This window comes from Pelophylax lessonae (genome assembly GCF_965119305.1).
Source record: "Pelophylax lessonae genome assembly, chromosome: 2".
Taxonomy (NCBI): domain Eukaryota; kingdom Metazoa; phylum Chordata; class Amphibia; order Anura; family Ranidae; genus Pelophylax; species Pelophylax lessonae.
In genome coordinates, this window is record NC_138769.1 from 593,908,027 (window position 1) to 593,932,261 (window position 24,235).

Genomic DNA, 24,235 nt, shown 5'->3' on the forward strand with positions numbered 1-24,235 from the left:
GAGAATGGACGCTTTCCATGGGCGCTAGTTGATACTTGGACTTTCAAGTCAACAAGCCCCGGTGGCCACAGAACTAATGTATAGGGGCTGTCATGGCAGAACAGGACAAACATGTTACCCCTCCTGTTGACCACCAGGCACCCTTCTGCCCCAGGCCTCATAGAAGCTGATTGGGCTGCTATGGCAATAGGTATGCCACTGGTCATGCTACACTATTGGCTAAATTCAAAAAGCTAATAAACCAGGATAAGGATCATTACATTTTTTTTTATATACAAAAAAAAGTTACTTTTGTCTGAGTTCCAAGAGATTTAAAAAATTGCAGTCGCATAATTAAAAAAGGAATTCTTATAACAAAGTTTTGTGAATAGAGCCTAATAATTGTGCTTTACTGTCACTGTCTTAACCACTTGCCGATTGCCTAACGCAGATCTACGTCGGCAGTCAGCCCCTCACAGGCAAAGCGACGTAGGTCTACGTCGCTAGCTTGTGAGGGTCTAGGGAGCGAGCGCACGCTCGCTGCCGGAGGCGCGCTCGCGGTCACGCACCCCGCCGTGCGTGTGACCGGCGGACCCGATGTCCGCCGGTCACTCTGCGATCGTCGAGGGAGAGGGAGAAAGTCAGGCGGCTTGTGTAAACAAGCTGCCTGTCATTCTCCCCTGTGTATGAAGGATGATCATACGGTTCTACTATGTAGAACCGTTGATCACTGTTCATATATCTGAAGCCACAGCCAATCACAGTAGAAAGCACGCCCCTAGGGACACACATAGCCCCTCCCTTTCAAAAAAAAGTTAACCCCTTCACTGCCAGTGTATTTTTACAGTAACAGTGCATATGTATAGCACTGATTACTGTAGAAATGTCACTGGTAACCCCAAAAGTGTCAAAAATGTCAGTCAAGGGTCCGATCTGTCCGCCGCAATGTCGCAGTACCGCAAAAAAATCGCAGATCGCTGCCATTACGCGTTAAAAGAAAACAACAAAAATGACAAAAATCTATACCCTTTGTTAGTAAACGCGATAACGTTTGCGCAAACCAATCAAAATAGGCTTTTTGCAATTTTTTTTTACCAAACATAGGTAGCATAAAACAAATTGGCCGAAAATGTTAAAAAATTTTGATTTTTACATTTTTTTGGGGGCAATTTCATATAAAAAAATGTGAAAAATATTGCTATTTTTGCAAAATTTACGCTCTTTTTTTGTTTATAGCGCAAAAAGTAAAAATCACACAGGTGATCAAATACCACCAAAAGAAAGCTCTGTTTGTGGGAAATAAAGGACGCCAAATTCGTTCAGATACAGCGTCGCACGACCGCGCAATTGTCCGTTAAAGTCACGCAGTGCCGAATCGCAAAATACCCCCTGGTCAGGAAGGGGGTAAAATCTTCCGGGGCTTAAGTGGTTAAAAAAGCTAATTAAACATTTAGGGTATTTGAGGAATAAAGTGAATTATCTGTATCTCTGTATAACTGACGCCCTAATGTGTTTTTGCTATGAGATATAGTTATTCCCCTCATCCACCAACCAGATTCAAACCTGACCTTAAAGTGTTACTAAACCTAGGACCCTGCATTCACTATATCTGGTCTCCCACAGTGCACAGAACTTTGAAATGCAATAATTTAATAATTATAAACTGCTAAATACCTTTTCTCATTAGCAGTATATAACAGTCCTGTGATTTCTACCAGTGTCTGGTTAAAGCTCATACTGCACTGAGATATGCTATCTGGATGCAAGACCCCTGATACTCTGTCTGGACAGTGCTGATTGGCCCTGTGCTGATCACATGCACGCTCCCAAGAAAAAAAAAGAAACTCTCTAGCAATAGACACCAAACTGAGCATGTACAGCCTGACTCCATAGACACTGTGTTATCCGGACCTGTTTTGGAATCAGTGGAAGAGGAGGATTTGTGAATACAAGATCAGATAGCCTTTCACACAATGCAGAGGATTAACCCCTTAGATTCCACAATGATTATAACAAGCATGTTTTACTGCATATATAGAATGATTTTACTGTTTTGGGTTTAGAAACACTTTAAAGTGTGATTGGAGGCTAGAGAGAAATGATTGATACATCAGGGTTTGTGTAGCTCAGATTTAATCTCGACAGTTGTTCATCAGGCAGCATAAATTACTGCAGTCACAAAAAACATTACTATAATAACTGAAATACATGCTTAGTAAAAAGGGCTCTATAGTTTACTTTTATTAAAGTGGAACTATGCTTTAAAATTAAAATGAGATGGGGCAGGCTTTTTATTGCAGAAGAGACACACAATAAAACCTTCTTACCTGCCTGTTTGCGTTCTTCTTTGGAATGTACACTGAGCTGTTGCAAATGCAGCTTAATGTACATTTTAATCAAGCTAGGATGAATTCCTATATGGAAAAAATGTTGTCCTGGCCAATCTAAATGGTCTAAGATTCTCAGACCGGAGGAAGAGCGGGTGAAGATGTCAGTGCCAATGAGGGAGCTCCTAAACATCATATCACTGGAGTGGAGGTGGGTATAGCCCCGCTTTAAATTTACCCCTTCATGGTATAGGTCAAAACAAATCTTACCCAAACCCAATTTTGCTACTTTGACATGTGTTAGTAAAACTCTACATATCATTGCATCTACTTAGTGAATCCAGTTAGATTATAGCTTGGGCTTTCATTTGGTGATAAATGGAAATTGATAGCTCCTTATTTTTTATTATGAAAGAAAAATATTATTAAAATATAATTTTTAAACTTTAAGTGTATATTTTTATACCATGACCTACCATCATAAAAACCTGCAAAATAAATTATCCTACTCCTGACTACTGTGGTGATACTCTATAGGTTTTATTTGTTCTTTGTACCCTTAGTAAGGCCAAGAGACAAAAGTACACATTTTGTGTACTACCTAAACACACTGACACTAACACTTGATGCTGACACTTAAGATAGACCTCCTATTTCATACCGAAACACATACTGACACTAACACTGCTACTACAGTAGTTGACACTAATACTGGGACTAACTGCCACTATCACTGACACAAAACTGCCCCAGAAACGAATGCTGACTCCGACTGACACTTACACTGCCTTTAACTGACACTGAAACTAACACTCACTAAATTCGATACAATCTCTGATTTAGTTAATATGTATATATATATATATATATATATATATATATATATATATATATATATATATATATTTTTTTTTTTTTTTTTTTTTTTTTCACACAGACCTTTTTTTTGTCCAGGTTTAACCTCTAATACAATGGGGTTGGTATACTAAAGGCAAATAGACTGTGCACTATGCAAAGTGCAGTTGACCTCCACAGGTGCAGTTGTTCCAGAGCTTAGTAAATGCTTCACTCTGCAAAGAGAACCCAATCACTAGCAAGGAAAAAAAAAATGTTATGCTAGCACATGATTGAATGATGGAAGTCAGCAGAGTTTCTGCTCATTTACTAAGCTCTGCAGTCTTTTTCCCTGTAGTAAATTAACCCCAATGTATTTTTGTTCCTCCTTGCTAGAGGAGAAGTCTGTTTCTCCTCTTCACAGATGGTCTATAGAGTGAATGATCACTGTGATAGCCAGTCACAGGCTGTCACAGCTATCAGTTGATCAGGATACGGTTCCCCTGTGTCCCGGTCATTATTACGAGATTAGGGCTGTCACTGACAGCTTGATCTCATAGCTGGGACCACTGATTCATCCAGTACAAACAGAGAAATCAAATATAGAGCACCCAGGGATAAAGCCTACTTTCTGAACTCCGCATATATTTGTTACATGGTCATAAAAGGTTTAAGCTATTAAGCTAAAGTGGTCGCATACACTTGGAGTTATTTTTTATGTAGATCAAAGACCACTCAAAAATGGGTGTGCCCACAAACAGAAAGATCAATAAAAACAACTTTGTAAAAAAAAAATGATAGTAGTGAATAACAGAATAAATATTTGACCAATAAATCTAATACACACAATTGTTGGAGTTATCTGTGTGGTGGGAATACGGAGTAGTACTATCTATCATTAAAAGGGGCATAATTTGGGGGCTGTACTCTTTGTTTAACCAGGGGAATCCCTTGAAGCTACAACTATGATAAATGTTGAGAAGATTTATTACCAATACAAAATTGTCTCTAGTAAGAAAAAAAATCCTTAGAAAAAGACCTGCTTTATATCGCCTTTGAGCTATGATACCCTGGATAAACGATTTCTTTAATAAAAGTCGCTTTATCACTTTCTTCCCCCAGGTAAAAATAAATGAAGCTTAGTCTCTCTACAGGACTCAGTCCCTCTCTTACGTCTCTCTGAATGACAGCATGTCTAAGAAAAATATTGCACCCTTCTCTGAAAAAACATTAATCGTCCAATAGTAGCAACATTTTTCTTTTCTCTAGCCAACAAAATAACCAACTGCTGCCAATAAAACAAATACAGTATGTATAGTATAAAAAATTAGGAAGCTCAATAGCTTTGCTTATTCAAACATTTTTTTACAGGTTTTAAAGACCCACTTTAATATCATAACATTCCCAGGAATTTTGGAAATTAGGATGAGTGTAAATTGGCAAATTCTTCATTGAGTACCAAGGATTAATGTAGAATCCTAATGTGCTCCCTTTTCTCTTCAAACATGTCAAAACTACCAGTTTTTAATAAAGAGATATGGCCTGAAAAAATATAGGAATACAGCACAGCATATTATATGCATTCAACATGTATAAGAAGGAAATGTAATACAGAGATACAAGGCACTGAATGTAATACGGTGCTCCTGGAAAGTATTCATAGCGTTTCACTTTTTCCACATTTTGTTATGTTACAGCCTTATTCCAAAATTGATTAAATTCATTATTTTCCTCACAATTCTACAAACAATACCCCATAATGACAATGTGAAAGAAGTTTGTTTGAAATCTTTGCAAATTTATTAAAAATAAAAAACAAAAATAAATTACATGTACATAAGAACGTAGTTAGTTTCACAGCCAACAGGTTCCTAACCACCAGTGAAGACTGATAGGAAAGCTGTGGGACTAGTTCCCCAGCAGGTCTGCTGTTTCTCTCTGATTGACAGCAGGCAATGGTTGGATTCCATATCCAATAGCAGGTATCTTTTGGCAACAGATCCCTCCACTGCCTGCAGTCAATGACAAAGGTTGTGGACCCGATAGAGAACTAGTGTCTCTAAATTCCCATTAGGGTCTGCCAACCCAGCTACAAAATTCCTTGACTATTGCGTTGCCCATGTGACAGCTGCAGGGAGGGAGATCAGCTGCACTTTGGTAGGAGTTTCTGTTTGGACATTCTGGCCTCAGTGCAACTCTACATGACAAATGTTGGTACTTGCCTCAGGTTCATGTACCTGTTTGTAAGAAGAAAGCAGAGCCTGCATATGCTTTGCACAATCCATTTGCATATATTATTACAAACTACACATACAATTAGGTTTCTGGCATACATAGAATCAATTATTTATGTTAAGTTGATTTCTTATATATAAAAAGCAGTATTTTCTCTATACCAAGGAAATAACATGGATTTGTAAGGGCTCGTGTAGATGGCTTTTAAGAGATCACATATGCTTGCCTTATTGGGCTGCACTCAGGTTGCTTTTCCATATATGTATACAGCATATGCTCAGCAAAACAACCATGCTGCTTGTAACTAATTTAAAATCATCACCGGTTACACTCAAACTGGAATCTGATTTGTTGTTAAGGATGACTACACTTTTCCCTCATCATTGCACTAATGACTAACTCTTGTTAGGAGGAGGAGGAAGGACTGGTAAGTGTCCACTAGTAAATTAAGTATAAGGGGGTAAGAGGGGCCCTTTGCAAAGTTACTATCACTTTGTCCTGCATGGGCAAGTTGACAGTGACATTATTATAATAAATTGGAATCAGGCCTACAATTCTGTTAAAACTAGGTTAAAACTAGCATAATGGTTGCTCGAGCAAGTCTAATTCTTCTCTAGTATCAATGTTCAAACTTTAACAAAAAACACTTTTTTTTATATTTAAGCCAAAACTTTTGTACAGAAATATAGAAATCCATATAATTTACACCTCTGAATGACATTGAAAGGAGAGATTTGCAGTGGAACAATCATACAGTCACAGATGGCTAATATAACATACTCCGGCCAGACACAGCAAATCAATGCAAAGCTAATGTGTTGACTGCACAAAGACAAGGTGGAGAATAGGAGAGGACAATTGGTACCAGGTTGAGGGCACAAGATAAGAAACTCTGCACAAGAGAAGACTGCCAGGGGTTACAATCTGGATTACAAGCATGGCTACACTTGTTGAAAGCAATAGCTTTGTGGTTGGCATCCCAGCTGTAACCAGAAGCCACAATACCATCAAAATCACTAAAAATGCCAAAAACATGTAGAAATACAGATTGTGACTGAACAATCAAATCGTTTGTCATTGTGGTTTATTATCTGAACTCTTAAAGCTGCAGGCAAAAGACACCAGCAAGCATGAATAAAGCTATGTGCACCTAGTGTTTGTGATATAAAGAATATAAAAAAAAAATATATAAAAAATAAAAAGGCTAGGCAAGATTAGGTTTTGGAAGAGCCAAGCTAGTCATATATTGGGAATGCAACCTATCAGAAACAAGTATCTAGATCTTTGAGAAATCGCATCTCAGACTTATCAAGAGAGATGAGCTTGGATGTCCTCCAAACTCACCTCCAAACCATAGTCCCGCTGTTTTGTACTCCATTGAGCTGTAGGCCAGGTCATTCCCAGCCACAAAGATCACATCGGCAGGGCAAGGAATTTCCCGACCCACGTCTCATCCGGTTAGGGAGATGACTTCGGAGGACACCCAAACTCACCTCTACTCATCAACCATTCAATAGCACATTTTGGCTAGTACTTCCATCACTGCCTTTGACTATGAGGCAGTTTAGACCAGCACGTGTTTATCTTTGTTTTATCAGAAGCAATAAAACCAACTGGATGAAATAACATTCAAATGCGTGCCAGAATTTATGTGTAGAAGCAAGGCTGGAAAGGTGTGCAACAATGTAATACATCAATGAACCAATTTAGGAGAAGTAGTTTGACTAGTGTACCAATTTCAAAAAGTGATGTGTTTATTGCACCAAATTAACAAAAATCATAAGCATCATTTCTGAAGTAGTAAACCTTCCATATAGTAAACCATATGCAAATTGGTGTACAGAAATAGAAGTTTCATCTGAGCATGCAATCTTTGTCAAGGTGTACTGCTTTATCTAGGAGTTTTATCATTTCAGATGTTCTTGATTTTCATTTTGAAATAATACATAAAAAAATAAATAATAATAAAGATGCTCAGTCTAAATGTTCAAAATAATAATGAATGCAAATGTCATAAATAAAGACGGATGATTTCCCTTAATTTAGGAGTGAAAGTGAAGGAAAAAAAGTTATGTACAGACTAAAATACTGAATTTAAATAAATATATTTGGTTGCTAGATAGATTATGATTTATTATTACTACTTTGTCTATCTCTATTCTACATTTTTTATTTCCCTGTGTGCCAAATGAACAATCTACTTACATTAGATTTGTTCATTTGGTGCCTTTGCATAGAAATATATTCTATTTGGATACTAGGACACTTTTCCCCATGTACCAGTCTGTGTTAATCCACCCCCCCCCCCACCCCCACTGTGCCAAATTAGATGAGCCGTTGGATCCCTATGATAAGATGAGATCCATTGTTTATTTTCCATTATTTTCTTTAAAAAGCCAAGCTGTCCAATGCCCTATATTGATTATAAACTGTTTAAGGGTATCTCCATTGTACAATTTGCATTTTAATGTTGGATGGACACTGGTGTAACAGCAACATTTGACTTTGTTATGTCTGCAGTGGTTGGATGGAGCTATGAATCCTCAGTGCTGGAGGTCCCGAAGGATAGAAGAGGCCAGTAAGTGTTTTTACCTAGTAGTAACAAAGCAAAACTGTAATTACACTTTGGGGGTAGATGAGTTTCATAATATAACCACCATAAATCTTGGTACTTTCTCAGAAGTTTGATTTCAAAACAGTTTTTAATTTCTGCCCTTGAAAGCAATATAATTGATTATATCTTAGCTGAAACACTTTTTGGAATATAATTTTATTAAAAATATATATTGTCACCAGAGCCATCTGTATTCTATTCCCTGCAGGTTGTTCAGTCTTCCAGCTCAGCAGTCAATAGCATCTACAGTAGTAATTGCTTAGATAAAATTTTATCAAGGTTGCACATTCCATTTAACTCATAGAAATGACATATTTTACTTTTGATTATCACTGCACAACCATGTGAGCCCTGCACTAAATCTAAAATCCTGTTCTGCAGCTTGAAAAAATCCAAGAATATAAATACATAAATACAAAAGAGACAACAGCAGGAATATGTACGTAGGAAAAGTAACATGGGGTAAAATCTCTGCATGCCTTAACCAATGAAAACACCTCGGGCTTTCAAGTTAGCAAGGTTAGAAACCTTTACATACATGATTTATTACTCAGCTGGTATTTACAGGACAGATGGGCCTGTCCAAAGCTATTATTTGACTATTTTAGAAACCTACACAGATTTATGTAGGTCAGTAATAGTAATTCAGCAGGCTTGTCTATTAACATATTTTACCCTACATGATCTCCTGGAGTACAGTTTGCCTTTGTCAGCACGGTTTTACTTCTAGTGTATACTTAATTGTAGCCTACAAACATTTTATGCTTTGGTTTATAAATTGGTATTGAGTTGGCTACAGTGCTAATAAATATCCAATATTGCTCCAATAGACTTGGAAAACGTTGGCATTGACACAAATGTAGCGCTACCCCAGCAGTAGCCACTGGTATGTTGCCCAGGTCTTCCCCACTTTTGCTCTGCAGCAAAGCCCAACGTAGAATCACATATCCAGGTGCATACATACTTCCGCTCATTATCTTCAATTATCAGTGCAAACAGTATCAAACACCGCTGATGGCTTAGTTCTACCCTCCGCTCTGAGCAGAAAGCAGTGACTGTCAATCACAGGCTTTTTGCTCTGCCCCTCCAGAGCTCACTGGAGCTTCGGGCTGTAGAAGCGGTCCCCTGTAGTGCATTTGCACATCTTCCCCAGCAAGGAGTGTTATCTCCAAGGGTTAGAAGGGCTGGATTCATCTCTTTTTCATGGATAGTGTAGGACCCACTGATAATGGGGTACTTTGACGCAGTAGTGGGCTTGAGCACGATATGGCCATATGGTGGGACCAAACCCCCATTTTTATTTATGGACTCTCTTCAGATTTGGTAGTAATTTCTTTTGCATTTGCGCGCTATTCTTTTTTAATATACATGTCTTTTGGTTCATAGCTGCAGCAGCTTTGGAAATACATGGGTATGCTCCCCCAAATTTTTTGCCTGTTTATTATGTATTCGGTCTGACCAGACTATCGAGGTTGAGCAGCCCTCCCCACCCCCCACACACACCTGTACTCAATCAGTGTCCACCATCAAGTGAATATAGGAGGAGTCCCCTGTAGTGCATTTGCACATCTTCCCCAGCAAGGAGTGTTATCTCCAAGGGTTAGAAGGGCTGGATTCATCTCTTTTTCATGGATAGTGTAGGACCCACTGATAATGGGGTACTTTGACGCAGTAGTGGGCTTGAGCACGATATGGCCATATGGTGGGACCAAACCCCCATTTTTATTTATGGACTCTCTTCAGATTTGGTAGTAATTTCTTTTGCATTTGCGCGCTATTCTTTTTTAATATAGAAGCGGTAGGAACGACTGACTCAGTCTCCCAGCAGCTGGCAATCCAGGCATCTGGGTGGATCTCAAATGTAAAGTCGGGATTGATTCAGTGCCAGGACCAACTGAGTGTTGTCAGCCGACAGAACACTCTGCACTCCTGTGATCCATAGGAGAAGTGGGGCCCAAAAAGCTTTGGCCATACTTCTCCTTTAACCAGAAGTATTTTGAATATTTGCAGACCCTTTTAAGTACTGTTTATTCATTCTAACCTGATCTATTTGAGCTGTATTTTTAATAGTGCAGTGTGTTCGATCTCTTCTGTGGCTTTTTAAAATATTGTCTTCCCTTTCTGCAGCACAAATAGCTGATTTAAATCAAATTGTTTTGTTGCAGATTTGTGAAGTTTGGAGAAATGAGAGTGCCATTGTGCTCAACATGGATCTCCAATCCCCTCACTCAGTATGGGGCCCATCAGACTTCACAATCTACATTAGTAAACATTAGACAAAATTTCAACACCTCTTCCACAGCAGAAGGTGGGCTGAAAAATGTGACACTCTGCACACTAGGCAAATTGAACAGAAAAGCGACATATAAGAGGTGGCTGGTCCTCTTTAATTGTAGTTTCATGAGAAATCACTCATTATCTTTCTACAAGTTTCTGTCCCATCCCCATGGAGTCTCACTTTTCCAGCTGCAGCTGTGCAATCTCACCTCTGTTGCATTATCCATATTGTGGGGATAAATTAAATAACAGCGAAAATGAAATGTACTTGTAATGGCTTTAGCATCTGGGAATCAGGTGTAGATTCTCACCACCAATTGATGTAAGAAGCCATTGGGTCACTTGACCAGAGTAAGCCAGAAGCCTCTGAGTGACTCTACTCAAAAAAAAGTGTAATGGATAAACTGGCACTTTATTGATAATGATAACAATTGATTCTCCTAAAATTCCTAAGAACCAAGAACACTGGGTTTCATCTCAGGCAACAACAACAAGACAGATAAACATGTGTCACTGCCAAGTGTGATGAGCTCATTTACTAGGCATGCAGGGACTCACTGAACTTCCTGTGGCAGGACTCCTATACATGTTGCATTTGGGGGGGGACAGCACTTATACACAAAATATTCATATTTAAACACCAGCCAAAGGAGGAAGCACGACAATGAAGACTGCACATTCTCCTTTAGCCTGCACATTTAGTGAAAGAATATTGCAGTGGGAATAAACTATAAATAGCATTAGCACAAGCAATCAGTGGAAACTAGGAAGATGGACCTCTCTGAATTCAGTAACCCTTTTAATGCTAGTGTAGTCCTACAAGAGAAAAAAAGACATTAACATAACAAAAGGAAAAAAGGAGGGACGTATCCCTTATCAGCCATTCAGAAATCATTTCATGTCCCTTGCCTTTGCCTAACATGAGGCTTTTATGAGAAAAGTATGGGGCTGTCATTGCTGTCCTCTGCTTTACAAACATTAATTCCCTAATGTCATGGTGACGCTTTGGCTTTAATGCTTTCTGAAGCTCCAATCTGAAAAAAAAAAATATAGATAGGGAATTCTGACACTTTGCTGAAGCTTATTTACTACATTCGCAACCATCTAACTGTTGGCCATACCAATATTAAAGAGGAGGCATCCGTCCCTGATAGATAGACAAAAATTGCCAAATAGGCCAGAAGGAGAAGAGGTGGGGCTTTGAGTAATGCCAGAAATAATGTAATCAATAGGAACAATGTTATATAAAAAGTTATAAATGTATTAACATGAGTTAAAACATCCCCACAAAGTGAGACTCAAAAGATAAACGGTTATAACAGCCACATAGCCAATCAAACCCATGTAGCAAATCACAGCATTGGCCTGAAAGTGTTAGTGCACAGCAGGGTACAGTCCCATTGGTTGTTGTCCAAAGCCCCAACGTGTTTCAACTTATCCAAGTCTTCTTTAGGGGGATGCTGGACAGTAAGATAATACTGATACTTCTGTGTGTGGAGGCCAGTGCTCAGGCAGGACTCCTAGTCACATAAAAAACAGCTTTGTGTCCCTGTGGGAGCAAGGAGACAGATGGAGCCCCGATATAGCCCCTATGGGAGGCACAGTTCACCAATGTTGCTAATTAGCACACACAGGTCTAGCATGCAACCATGCAACTGCAAACAGCTCTTTGCATAAAGTGAAGTGTGAAATTAATTTCTATTTTATCAGCAAAGACTAATAGAAAGTTCACAACTCTATGGATTCTTCGTACCCTGATGACATGCTCTCAAGTTACACCAATGTGATTGTTTTGGCTCTTACATAGGGCTTGAAATCCAATTTTCTCAGACATGTGACAACTACCTATAGGCTATGATCATTAACAAAATGTAATTGTCCAGTCTCTAATTGTCAATCACTGTTTAATGCACATCACCAGGAGAACTCTATTTGCCAAGCATTAAGAGGGTTTAGAAACACACAAATATAAATGTAATGCAATATTAAATAAAATCAGCTTGGGATTAATTTACAGAATTTCACAGCAAATGCATTTTCTTGCAATTGGCTAATGCAGACAGACTGCATGGTGCATTACTGTCAGTGGGGCTTATTCTCATCAGAAACATGCAAAACTTCTTTCAGGGTGCAGTGAATTTTGAAAAAAAATCTGCATCTTGTGGGTTTGGGCTCATTCAAATGGGACGTTCAAAATGACACACCAAATGGGTCTGAAAACAAATGTCAGCACACACAATACTGCATGTGTTTTTTCTTGCTTTTGGCATGAGCAAGCAATAAGATTATTATCTACAGTCCCAAAATACTGCATGTGTTTTCAATTGCTTTTGACATAAGCAAGTTCTAAGACATTAATTTACAGTCCCAGCACATACATTTCCAGTAAGGTTCTAATGGTGGCTTTAGGAGCTGGAGATCTGAGTGCTTCTTTAAATAACAAATAGTTTACAGATTAGTGAATTAGCCAAGCAAAGAAAATAAGTAGCACTTTTTCCAACTGTGCCAGCTTGTCTCATGTGGATCTGAAGTAGAAAATGTAACCACTAGAGGTGTTCAGTAAGGTCTCCAAGCGAAGGTAGTAATCATATCTTTAGTTTAATATATGAAACATCTACTTGTGTATTGACAATTTTGAAAATCAAAAAGAAATACAAGTATAGGTTCCAATATAGTTTGTAAAGATAACTACATTAACTTTTCCATAAGTCTGCAAAGTCCTTTTTCCTACCTGAAAACTGGGACCTGAAGATGTTTCCTTCGGACTTGGATGAACTTATCAGTAGTGCCATCAGTATCTGTCTTTCCTTGCAGACAGGACTCCAACTGTGTGGCTAGTTTTGTATCCCTTGTTCTCAGGAGGTTACAGGGCAACATAGCTCATGAAAAGTCGCTAAGGACCGTTCATGTTGGCATCAGCATGTGTTGGTATTTTATAAACTGAATGTCAGGGATATATGTGCAAGAGAGTGCGGAACAAAGCCAGATGTTTGTCTTGGATGGGAGGGGAAAAGGAGGGGAAAGTATACAGTTTTAGAAAGAACCTCGTGCAGCTTTATATATTTATTTCCCTCAGTACGTCAACAATGGAGGAAAACAGATGTGCTAGTCGAGGAATCTGGATTAACCGTTTGAGATGTACATTCTCTGTAATTGTAGTTAGTTAACGCAGGGGCACAAAACAACATGAATAATATAATGAATATTAAAAAGTTAACAATAGACTGTGTCAGTCACACACAAGTTGAAATACAACTATTTTTCCTATAAAAATATTTTTGGAACTTTTACCGTATTACTTGATATCAGTGAGGTTAAAGTTGAACTTTAGGCAGGTATAAAATACATAAATTTATTCGGCACTGTAATCATTAAGTCTGATGTGTGGGTAAAATCTTTATTAGCATTAGCTAGGTACCATTAAAGTACATCAAATAAGGTGTGCTCCACTGATGGCTGCTGCTTCTCTCTTGAAAAATATGTTACTTACATGCATCTGTTCAAGCTCCAGTAGTAAAACCAACAGTTGGGGTCTGCAGAACAAATGCTTTGCAGCTCCTCCATTCAGGAAACATCTTGTATTTGTTTCAAAGAATACAAAGTATTCTTTGATTGGACGAATAACATAAGAACGTTACAAACTTCCACTCCTCCATGACGACATCATGGAGCTAGTGGAGGTTAGAGACCTTGTGCTCCTCCACCTTCCGTTTGAGGATGCCCCACCGATGCTCAATAGGGTTTTTGGTCTGGAGACATGCTTGGCCAGTCCATCACCTTTACCCTCAATTTCTTTAGCAAGGCAGTGGTCATCTTGGAGGTGTGTTTGGGGTCGTTATCATGTTGGAATACTGCCCTGCGGCCCAGTCTCTGAAGGTAAACAGAATGTAGAGACCTTGCACCATGCAATTTTTTCCATAACAAATTTAGTGTGGATTGTTACTAGGCTGTATCCGGCCTGAGTTTTTGTGTGCTCTTTTAGGTTCTGAAAGTTGTCCCTATGCTCAATGAGTTGATTGTTTTTGCCTTTTACTGTGACGGTGGTTCCAGCAATTATAGTGGGAAGGACACTCACTGAGTTATAAATATGTATCTGACCCAAGCAATCCATGAGGTTCTTGTTTAGGGCTAGAGTTTGGGAAGGTTATAAATATTTGGGTCATAATTCCAGAGTGATCTCTCTCTGCCAGAACAGGATGTGTTTAAAGAGTCTCTTAGCTTTGGTCTTGCCTAAGCCATGGGCATGCCCATTGCCCATAGATCAAGAGGCACTTTGACCAATCTAAAATGGGTGAAGAACTAGTTTAGTAGATAAATCTACACACCTTAGGAAAGAAATGCTTAGCTGTTCTCACAGGGTCATTTACTAGGAGGTTACTCTTAAAGGGCCTATTGCTGTCTCTACATCTTTTAGAATACATGTCCTATTTTTGTGGGTTTTTTTTGGGGGGGCGGGGCGTATCTTTCACCACTACACATTCTCTCTTAGTATTGAGTTTAGATATAAAAGGTAAAAAGACCAAGGTGGCTGGCACCCAACTGGCACCAAGGACTGGACCTGAGATTGAAATGCTAGCTCACTGAGCCACCTTGGTGGACCTTATCTACCACACATGGGTAAAGGGTTGCTACTAGAAGAAAACAGTGCTGAGAGAATATGTAGGCTGTCATTATTGATCTCTCCATTGACTACTGACCTCCCTATTGAGTACTTTCTACTTCACAGACCTGAATAAAGTATATGGATAAAGAGTTCTGGCGTTGACTTTATTTTCTGATCTACATGCTTGTTCCAGGTCAGTGACTTGGTGAGTATTGAAGCCAGAGACAACCAGGCAACTCTTAGTAGAAAACAAGCAATGGCACATTCCTCTTACTACAAGTTTGATTTAAGCTCACTATTAACAGCTACAGATCAAGGTGAGGAAATTGGTTACCCGCTGTTGGCGATTACTGAGAGCGGACACAATGGCAAGTTAAAATAGCCAGAACATTGTAAATATTGGCTTTGCTCTTTCCCTGAAGGGGTAAAAAAGTAATCCTGTTTCATTAAATTCTATGCATAAAAAGGTAGCAATATCACAAGGGAACTTGTTTCATTGTGCCTGCAGCAAGGAGCCACTCCATTTTCTAATCCAGACAGGGAGTGGGAGACAATCTCAAGTTGCTTAATGCAGAATTCACAACATGATTGCTAATGAAGTTTACTTATCAGAAAAAGGAGAAGCTGGAGGCTGGCAAGAGACGTCTGCCAACTGAAGTGGTTCAGTAAGAAATTCCTATTCATATGGCACTTTGTACTTTTTGATAAGTCACTTGACCCATACTGTCTTATCTGTTACATGGTTTTTATGTGATCGAACTTGGCAGAGCATCCCTTTCCCTTTGAAAATAATATATTTTGGCAGCTGCAATGAACATATGAAAGATAGTAGGTTGAGTTACCATCAGGCAATCCTCTTGCTATACTATAATTGCTTCTACCCAACCATGCCAATATTAAAATAAGGGGAAAAATACATTTGTAGAAAGAAGGATGGGCTGGTATTTTTCCAGGATTTCAGAAACTTGATGCAAAATTAAACTATTAAAATGTTATTTTATATATCTATATCTATATCTATATCTATATCTATATCTATATATATATATATATATATATATATATATATATATACACATATACAGTGGGGAAAATAATTCTTTAATCCTCTGGAGACTTTGTAAGTTTGCCCACTTACAAAGAAATGAAGGGTTTATCATTTTTATCATAGGTGTATTTTAAATGATAGAGACAGAGTATCAACCAAAAATCCAGAAGAAGAAGGCACATGTACAGTCATGCCAATGAACATCTAAAGGACTCAGAGAAGGATTGGGAGAAAGTGCTGTGGTCAAATGAGACCAAAAGTTAGCTTTTTGGCATTAACTCAGCTTGTTTGGAGGAAGAAAAATGCTGACTATGAGCCTAAGAACACCATCCCTACAGTCAAGCACAGGGGTGGAAACATTATGCTTTGGGGCTCTTTTTTTTGCTAAAGGTACAGACCGACTTGGCTGCATTGAAGGGCCAATGGACAGGGCCATGTATTGTAAAATCTTGGATGAAAAGCTTTTTCCCTCAGCCAGAATACAGAAGATGGGTCGTGTATGGGTCTTCCAGCATGACAATGACCCAAAACATACCGCCAAGGCAACAAAAAAATGGCTCAAGAAGAAGCACATTAAGGTAATGCAGTGGCCTAGTCAGTCTCCAGACCTTAATCCTATAGAAATATTATGGAGGGAGCTGAAACTTCGAGTTGCCAGAGAAGATCTGTAAAAAAAAATGGACAAAAATACCTCCTGAGATGGTGCAAACCTGGCAATAAAGAAAAAAAATGAGGTTGAAGGATTATAAGAGGTGCATGAAAGTCAGCCAGTCATGATACAAAGAACAGGGGTTTAGTTGACACACATTTGCAAACGCATGTGTAAGCTGCAGAGCCACAACACGGCACCCTGTTTTATCTGCAGTCCAAACACTTTCTAATTTAGTGTCTCCACACTGGGAGCACATGGCTGCTAATGGATGGGGGAACAGGTGGGAGGGAGACAGCCCAACCTCCCCTAACCCACCCCCATCCATGACTGGTCTGTTATCTAAAAACTCAAGTGTGGAGACACTAAATTAGAAAGTGTTTGGACTGCAGATAAAACAGGGTGCCGTGTAGTGGCTCTGCAGCTTACACATGCGTTCGCAAATGTGTGTCAACTAAAACCCTGTTCTTTGTATCATGAGACAGGTCTACTTGGTTGGTGACAGACTGGGGGCTGGCTGACATTCATGCACCTCTTATAATCCTTCAACCTCATTTTTTTCTTGATACAGGGATGGAGATGCCGGCACTACCTGCTGGGGTCTCACTTAAAGTCCCACCTAGCCTATTTTGTTTAAGCAACCAGGGATGGAGACACCTTGCCTACAACTTGGTGCCTCATATAAAGTCCCACCGTGCGATTTTCGTGCGTTTTTGGTGGATGCAGTCTGATTTGACCTTATTTTTTCCATAAACAGGGATGGAGACCAATAGCATTACCTGCTTGTCTCACACAGAGTCCCAAGGAAATTAGGGATTGAAAGGCATTGTGCTTTACAGGCCATGCCCCATATATAAAATCCCTATTTGTCTTTATACTGCATCCACCAAGGGGATGGAGGTGTAATGCTTCTCAGCTGGTCCTTTCCAGTTTGTACCATCGTAACAACTTAGTTATTTGAGTTCTTAGACAACAGACCAGTCATGGATGGGGGTGGGTTGGGAGAGGTTGGGCTGTCTCCCTCCCACCTGTTCCCCCATTCATCCATTAGCCGCCATGTGCTCCCAGTATGGAGACACCAAATTAGAAAGTGTTAGGACTGCAGATAAAGCAGGGTGCCGTGTAGTGTAGTAGCAAATGTGTGTCAACTAAACCCCTGTTCTTTGTATCATGAGACAGGTCTACTTGGTTGGTGACAGACTGGAGGGTGAGTACAGGAAACTGGGGGCTGGCTGACTTTCATGCACCTCTTATAATCCTTCAACCTCATTTTTTTCTTGATACAGGGATGGAGACGCCGGGCACTACCTGCTAGGGTCTCACTTAAAGTCCCACCTAGCCTATTGTATTTAACCTGGTAACAAACTGTAGGAAACATCTTACCTCTGTGCTTGCCAACAAGGATTTTTCCACTAAGTACTAAATCATATGTTGCTTGGGCATCAAATGCATATTTTACTCACTGAAATGCAACTCAATTTATAACATTCGCATCATGTGTTTTTTTTTCTGGATTTTTGGTTGATGTTCTGTCTCTATCATTTACAATACACCTATGATAAAAATTATAGACCCTTCATTTCTTTGTAAGTGAGCAAACTTACAAAATTTGCAGGGGATCAAATAACTATGTTCCCCACTGTATATATATATATATATATATATATATATATATAGTGCATTGCGAAAGTATTCTGCCCCCTTGAACTTTTCGACCTTTTGCCACATTTCAGGCTTCAAACATAAAGATATAAAACTGTAATTTTTTGTGAAGAATCAACAACACAACAACAAGTGGGACACAATCATGAAGTGGAACGAAATTTGTTGGATATTTCAAACTTTGTTAACAAATAAAAAACTGAAAAATTGGGCGTGCAAAATTATTCAGCCCCTATACTTTCAGTGCAGCAAGCTCTTTCCAGAAGTTCAGTGAGGATCTCTGAATGATCCAATGTTGACCTAAATGACTAATGATGATAAATAGAATCCACCTGTGTGTAATCAAGTCTCCGTATAAGTTCACCTGCACTGTGATAGTCTCAGAGGTCAATTTAAAGTGCAGAGAGCATCATGAAGAACAATGAACACACCAGGCAGGTCCGAGATACTGTTGTGGAGAAGTTTAAAGCCGGATTTGGATACAAAAAGATACAAAAAGATTTCCCAAGCTTTAAACATCTCAAGGAGCACTGTGCAAGCGATAATATTGAAATGGAAGGAGTATCAGACCAGAGACCACTGCAAATCTACGAATACCTGGCCATCCCTCTAAACTTTCAGCGCATACAAGGAGAAGACTGATCAGAGATGCAGCCAAGAGGCCCATGATCACTTTGGATGAACTGCAGAGATCTACAGCTGAGGTGGGAGACTCTGTCCATAGGACAACAATCAGTCGTTTACTACACAAATCTGGCCTTTATGGAAGAGTGGCAAGAAGAAAGCCATTTCTTAAAGATATCCATAAAAAGTGTTGTTTAAAGTTTGCCACAAGCCACCTGGGAGACACACCAAACATTTGGAAGAAGGTGCTCTGGTCAGATGAAACCAAAATTGAACTTGTTAGCAACAATGTAAAATGTTATGTTTGGCGTAAAAGCAACACAGCTCATCACCCTGAACACACCATCCCCACTGTCAAACATGGTGGTGGCAGCATCATGGTTTGGGCCTGCTTTTCTTCAGCAGGGACAGGGAAGATGGTTAAAATTGATGGGAAGATGGATGGAGCCAAATACAGGGCCATTCTGGAAGAAAACCTGATGGAGTCTGCAAAAGACCTGAGACTGGGACAGAGATTTGTCTTCCAACAAGACAATGATCCAAAACATAAAGCAAAATCTACAATAGAATGGTTCACAAATAAACATATCCAGGTGTTAGAATGGCCAAGTAAGTCCAGACCTAAATCCAATCGAGAATCTGTGGAAAGAACTGAAAACTGCTGTTCACAAACGCTCTCCATCCAACCTCACTGAGCTCAAGCTGTTTTGCAAGGAGGAATGGGCAAAAATTTCAGTCTCTCGATGTGCAAAACTGATAGAGACATACCCCAAGCGACTTATAGCTGTAATTGCAGCAAAAGGTGGCGCTACAAAGTATTAACTTAAGGGGGCTGAATAATTTTGCACGCTCAATTTTTCAGTTTTTTATTTGTTACAAAAGTTTGAAACGTCCAATAAATTTCGTTCCACTTGCTGATTCTTCACAAAAAATTTTTGCCTGAAATGTGGCAAAAGGTCGAAAAGTTCAAGGGGGCCGAATACTTTCGCAATGCACTGTATATACACAATGCTTTCAGAAATAGAAAATAGAAGTGTTAATAGTTATTTTTTATCAATTAACAAAATAGAAAGTAAAGTAAAGTGTGACCAGCCTTTGCCTTCAAAAACTGCAGCAATTCTACTAGGTACACTTATAAACAGTTTATGAGTTTTTGAAGGAGGTCTGCAGGTAGGTTGTTCCAAATATCTTGGAGAACTAACCATAGATCTTCTGTAAATGTAGCCTGTTCATGTAATCCCAGACAGACTCAATTATGTTGAGATCAGAGCTCTGGAGGGGCTAAACCATCACCTTCAGGACTCTTTCTCTTCTTTACACTGAAGATAGTTCTTAAAGACATTGGCTGTATGTTTGGGTTTGCAGTCCTGCTGCAAAACAAATTTGGGGTCAATCACACGCCTCCTTAATGGTATGGCATGATAGATAAGTATCTGCCTGTATTTCTTAGCATTGAGAACACCATTCATCCTGACCAAATCCTCAACTTTATTTGCAGAAATGTAGCCCCAAACTTGCAAGGAACCGCCACCATGCTTCACTGTTGCCTGCAGACTCATTATTGCACCTCTCTCCAGCCTTTTGGCGAGCAAACTGCCTCCTTCTACAGCCAAATATTTTACATTTTGACTCATCAGTCCAGAGCACCTTCTGCCATTTTCCTGCACCCCAGTTTCTATGTTTACATGCATAGTTGAGTCGCTTAGCTTTGTTTCCATGTCAGCGGTATGACCTGTGACATGAAACGGTCTTCCACAGCCTCACCTTAGTAGCAGTTTGGCTGTTCCTCCCCCAATTTCAAGTCTCCTTCACAGCTGTTTCTACTTCAGTTAATGACTGTGTTTCAACCTATATATGAAATTGATGATCATTAGCTCCTGCTTGGTATAATTGGGTAATCATACACCTGACTCTAATCCTACAAAATCCCTGACTTTGTGCAAGTGCCCAAAGTGTGCAACTGTAAGAATTGATGGTGGTTTGAAGCCAAAGGGTAGTCACACCAAAAATTGATTTGATTTAGATTTTTCTTCTGTTCACTGACTTTGCATTCAGTAAATCGATAAAAATAAACAATATATGTATATATACATATATATATATATATATATATATATATATATATATATATATATATATATATATATATATATATATTAAGCATTTTTATTTTACAGCATTTCTTCACATCTAAATGTAATGTGTGGTAGCTTGGTTCAAATCAGTCTGAGCTAATCAATATAATGTTTTCTGGATTCTGTAGGTTTTCTAAGCCTTGGGGGGTTGATTGCTTTAGCCTGTTACTAGAAAGAGGTTCCAGTAATCAGTGTGGGAAGGATTACCCACTAGATCATGAATATTTATCTGACTTAACCAAACCCTGATGGTGTTGTTCAGAAGTATAGCCTCGGAAGATGACAGATGTTGAAAAGCACCAGAAGGCTCTTTCCTCTGAGGTTCTGCCTCTGGGATGGTGCAATGTGTAAACACTGTTAAATTGGACCAGGCCTCACGATGTGCCATGTGCTAAGGTTCCTTGGAAACCATTTTAGCCCTGGAGCAGGTGCCTAAATAGAGCTGGGCTGAACAGATATCCTCTTGCCTGAAGAGAGTCACAGAGAAGCTGAGAGGCAGGCTGTTGCCTGGACCTGGGAAGAAGGATATTTGCTCAGAAACTGTAGAGTGCAATATGTGGTGCAGCTCTGCATAGAAACGAATCACCTTCTAGGTTTTATTGTCAATGATTAATTGAACAAGCTAAAGTTAGAAGCTGATTGGCTACCATGTACAGCTGTACAATATTTTGCATTTCTCCAGTTTTAGTAAATTAACCCCACTGTTTCACAGCTTTATCATATTGTCCTCTGTCTATCAGCATTACCTTTAAGACATCATTTTATTAGGCGCCATTGCTGATTTAGTTATCTTTCCTCCTAATTTGTGTTCTTGGGCGTCCTGCAACCCTGAAATCATCTCTTGTAGATGTAGAAAATATAGAATTACAAGACATTTTTGTATGTAAAATATGATAAAATATGATAAAATAGAGCTGAAGTAAATTTTTTCTGATAAGCTGTAGCTCATCTATTATCTATTTCCCTAGTGGCAGTTCTAGTCTTGTGAGGCCACAATATAACATGTAAGTTCTATGGAGCATTGTGCTTAACATCATTATGTTAAAACAACCAGTACAATTTCCTTATGGCCTAACATTGGTTAAAGCTAAACTCCAGGAAAAAGCTAAATAGACATTTAAAATGCATACAGTATTGGAAAACTGTTTTACCTGCCAAAAAAATGTTTATTAAAAAAAAAAAGAATCACACGGCACAGCCAGCTTGGTGACCTGGTTTTTAACTGCCGTTAAAGAGGAACTGCAATCCCCTTTTGTGTGCTCCCCTTTTTAGCGCCATTATGGCACGTGTGGAGATGTGTATATATATATATATATATATATATATATATATTGCTCAAAAAAATGAAAACAGACCTCAATCCTCAATGGGAAAAATCTCATGCTGGATATCTATACTGGTATGGACTGGGTAATGTGTTAGGATCTATACTGGTATGGACTCTGTAATGTGTTAGGATCTATACTGGTATGGACTCTGTAATGTGTTAGGATGGTATGGACTGGGTAATGTGCTAGGATCTATACTGGTATGGACTGGGTAATGTGTTAGGATCTATACTGGTATGGACTGGGTAATGTGTTAGGATCTATACTGGTGTGAACTGGGTAATGTGTTAGGATCTATACTGGTATGGACTGGGTAATGTGTTAGGATCTATACTGGTATGTACTGGGTAATGTGTTAGGATCTATACTGGTATGGACTGGGTAATGTGTTAGGATCTGTACTGGTATGGACTGGGTAATGTGTTAGGATCTATACTGGTATGGACTGGGTAATGTGTTAGGATCTATACTGGTATGGACTGGGTAATGTGTTAGGATCTATACTGGTGTGAACTGGGTAATGTGTTAGGATCTATACTGGTATGGACTGGGTAATGTGTTAGGATCTATACTGGTATGTACTGGGTAATGTGTTAGGATCTATACTGGTATGGACTGGGTAATGTGTTAGGATCTATACTGGTCTGGACTGGGTAATGTGTTAGGATGTATACTGGTATGGACTGGGTAATGTGTTAGGAAGGAAAGGATGCCACATTGTTTTACAGAGGGCTGAATTCAAAGGCAGGTGAATAAAGTACACCATACAAAAATGTAATATGTAAATATAAATAAAGTGCAAGGTGTAAATAAGTACAATAAAACCTAATTATACCAGATAGTATAATCATACTTATTTACACCTTGCACTTTATTTATATTTCCATATTACATGTTTTGTATGGTCACACCTGAGCACATTTCACACTTTAGAATTGCAGGAAATTGTGATGAGAATTTTAAACTTTAGGCAGAAGTAGTGCAGCTGAATGGGAGAATTATTCCAACTCTGCTACTTTGGCCTCATGTTTTCAATTCCCTTTTCAATTACCTGTAATTCTCTCTTTATGAAGTAGACCCTATAATCTGATAAGTAGGCAGAGATTAATAATGCGGAGTGGGCGGAGCTTCAGGGAAGTGGGTGTGGTAAGTAATTGATAGCTGCGCTGCAAAGTGTCCCTGCAATTTTTTTTCAAATGTTGGCAACTATGTGCTTGGTCACACAATTATACAACTTTATGCAACAATAGCTTGAACATGCATAGAACGAAATTATGAAGATCCCAAAGAGATCACAAAGAAATGCCATCAGTAGCGTGCAAAACAAAGACTCCACCAATATCAACAATGCTATTTTAAAGGTGCACTTTTGGTATACTAGTCAAGCTCCTTTAAGGGGCCCAATCATTGCGCTCCTGGAAGACTACAAAATATTTTGTTCCATTAGTATAAAATGCAAATAAACCTTTAATAAGGAAATTATTTAACCCATGCTGCTTACTGAACTAAAACTACTAAAACTGATACAAATCTTAAAAGTAGAAAAATGTGGGCATTATTGGTTGGTTTTGAGGACAGCTACAATGTAATGCATGAACCTCTGTGTCTCTTTTCGCAAATACTTCCCAATACTACCCAATATTTTGAAAAATGTGTGGGAGAAATAACCACAAGACTATTAAAGATTCTTCGTGTAGCCCCAGCATACTTCCTGAGAAACACATCAAAACTCTGTCTCAGGAGACCATTTGCCAGCAGATCATCAGGTCAAGATGATTTCTGTGCCGTCATAGCTCCCGTTCAGAGAAGGCTGAGTATCACCAGCTGGATACAGTAGAGGACGCATCAATGGACCCATTTCTGTCACAAATGAACTTGCACTCTCCTTCTGTTGCCAGTATTCTAACCAGATTTTAAACA

The 24,235-nt window shown here is 39.0% G+C and overlaps 1 protein-coding gene across 7 annotated transcripts in view; it reads right to left on the bottom strand.

The window, feature by feature from the left end:
- The window catches only part of PDE1B (phosphodiesterase 1B), a 534,903-nt gene that overhangs the window by 207,913 nt on the left and 302,755 nt on the right, over positions 1-24,235 (bottom strand). Inside the window, exon 1 of one of the 7 annotated variants that reach the window (XM_082244622.1) lies at positions 12,998-13,220. The exons of 5 other annotated variants lie outside the window; for them this stretch is intronic. In XM_082244622.1, coding sequence (XP_082100748.1) covers positions 12,998-13,143 — 146 coding nt within the window. In that variant the 5' untranslated portion in view covers positions 13,144-13,220. Of the gene's footprint in view, positions 1-12,997; positions 13,221-24,235 lie in introns of those variants that run through there. One more of the 7 variants, XM_082244623.1, reaches the window with a different exon arrangement.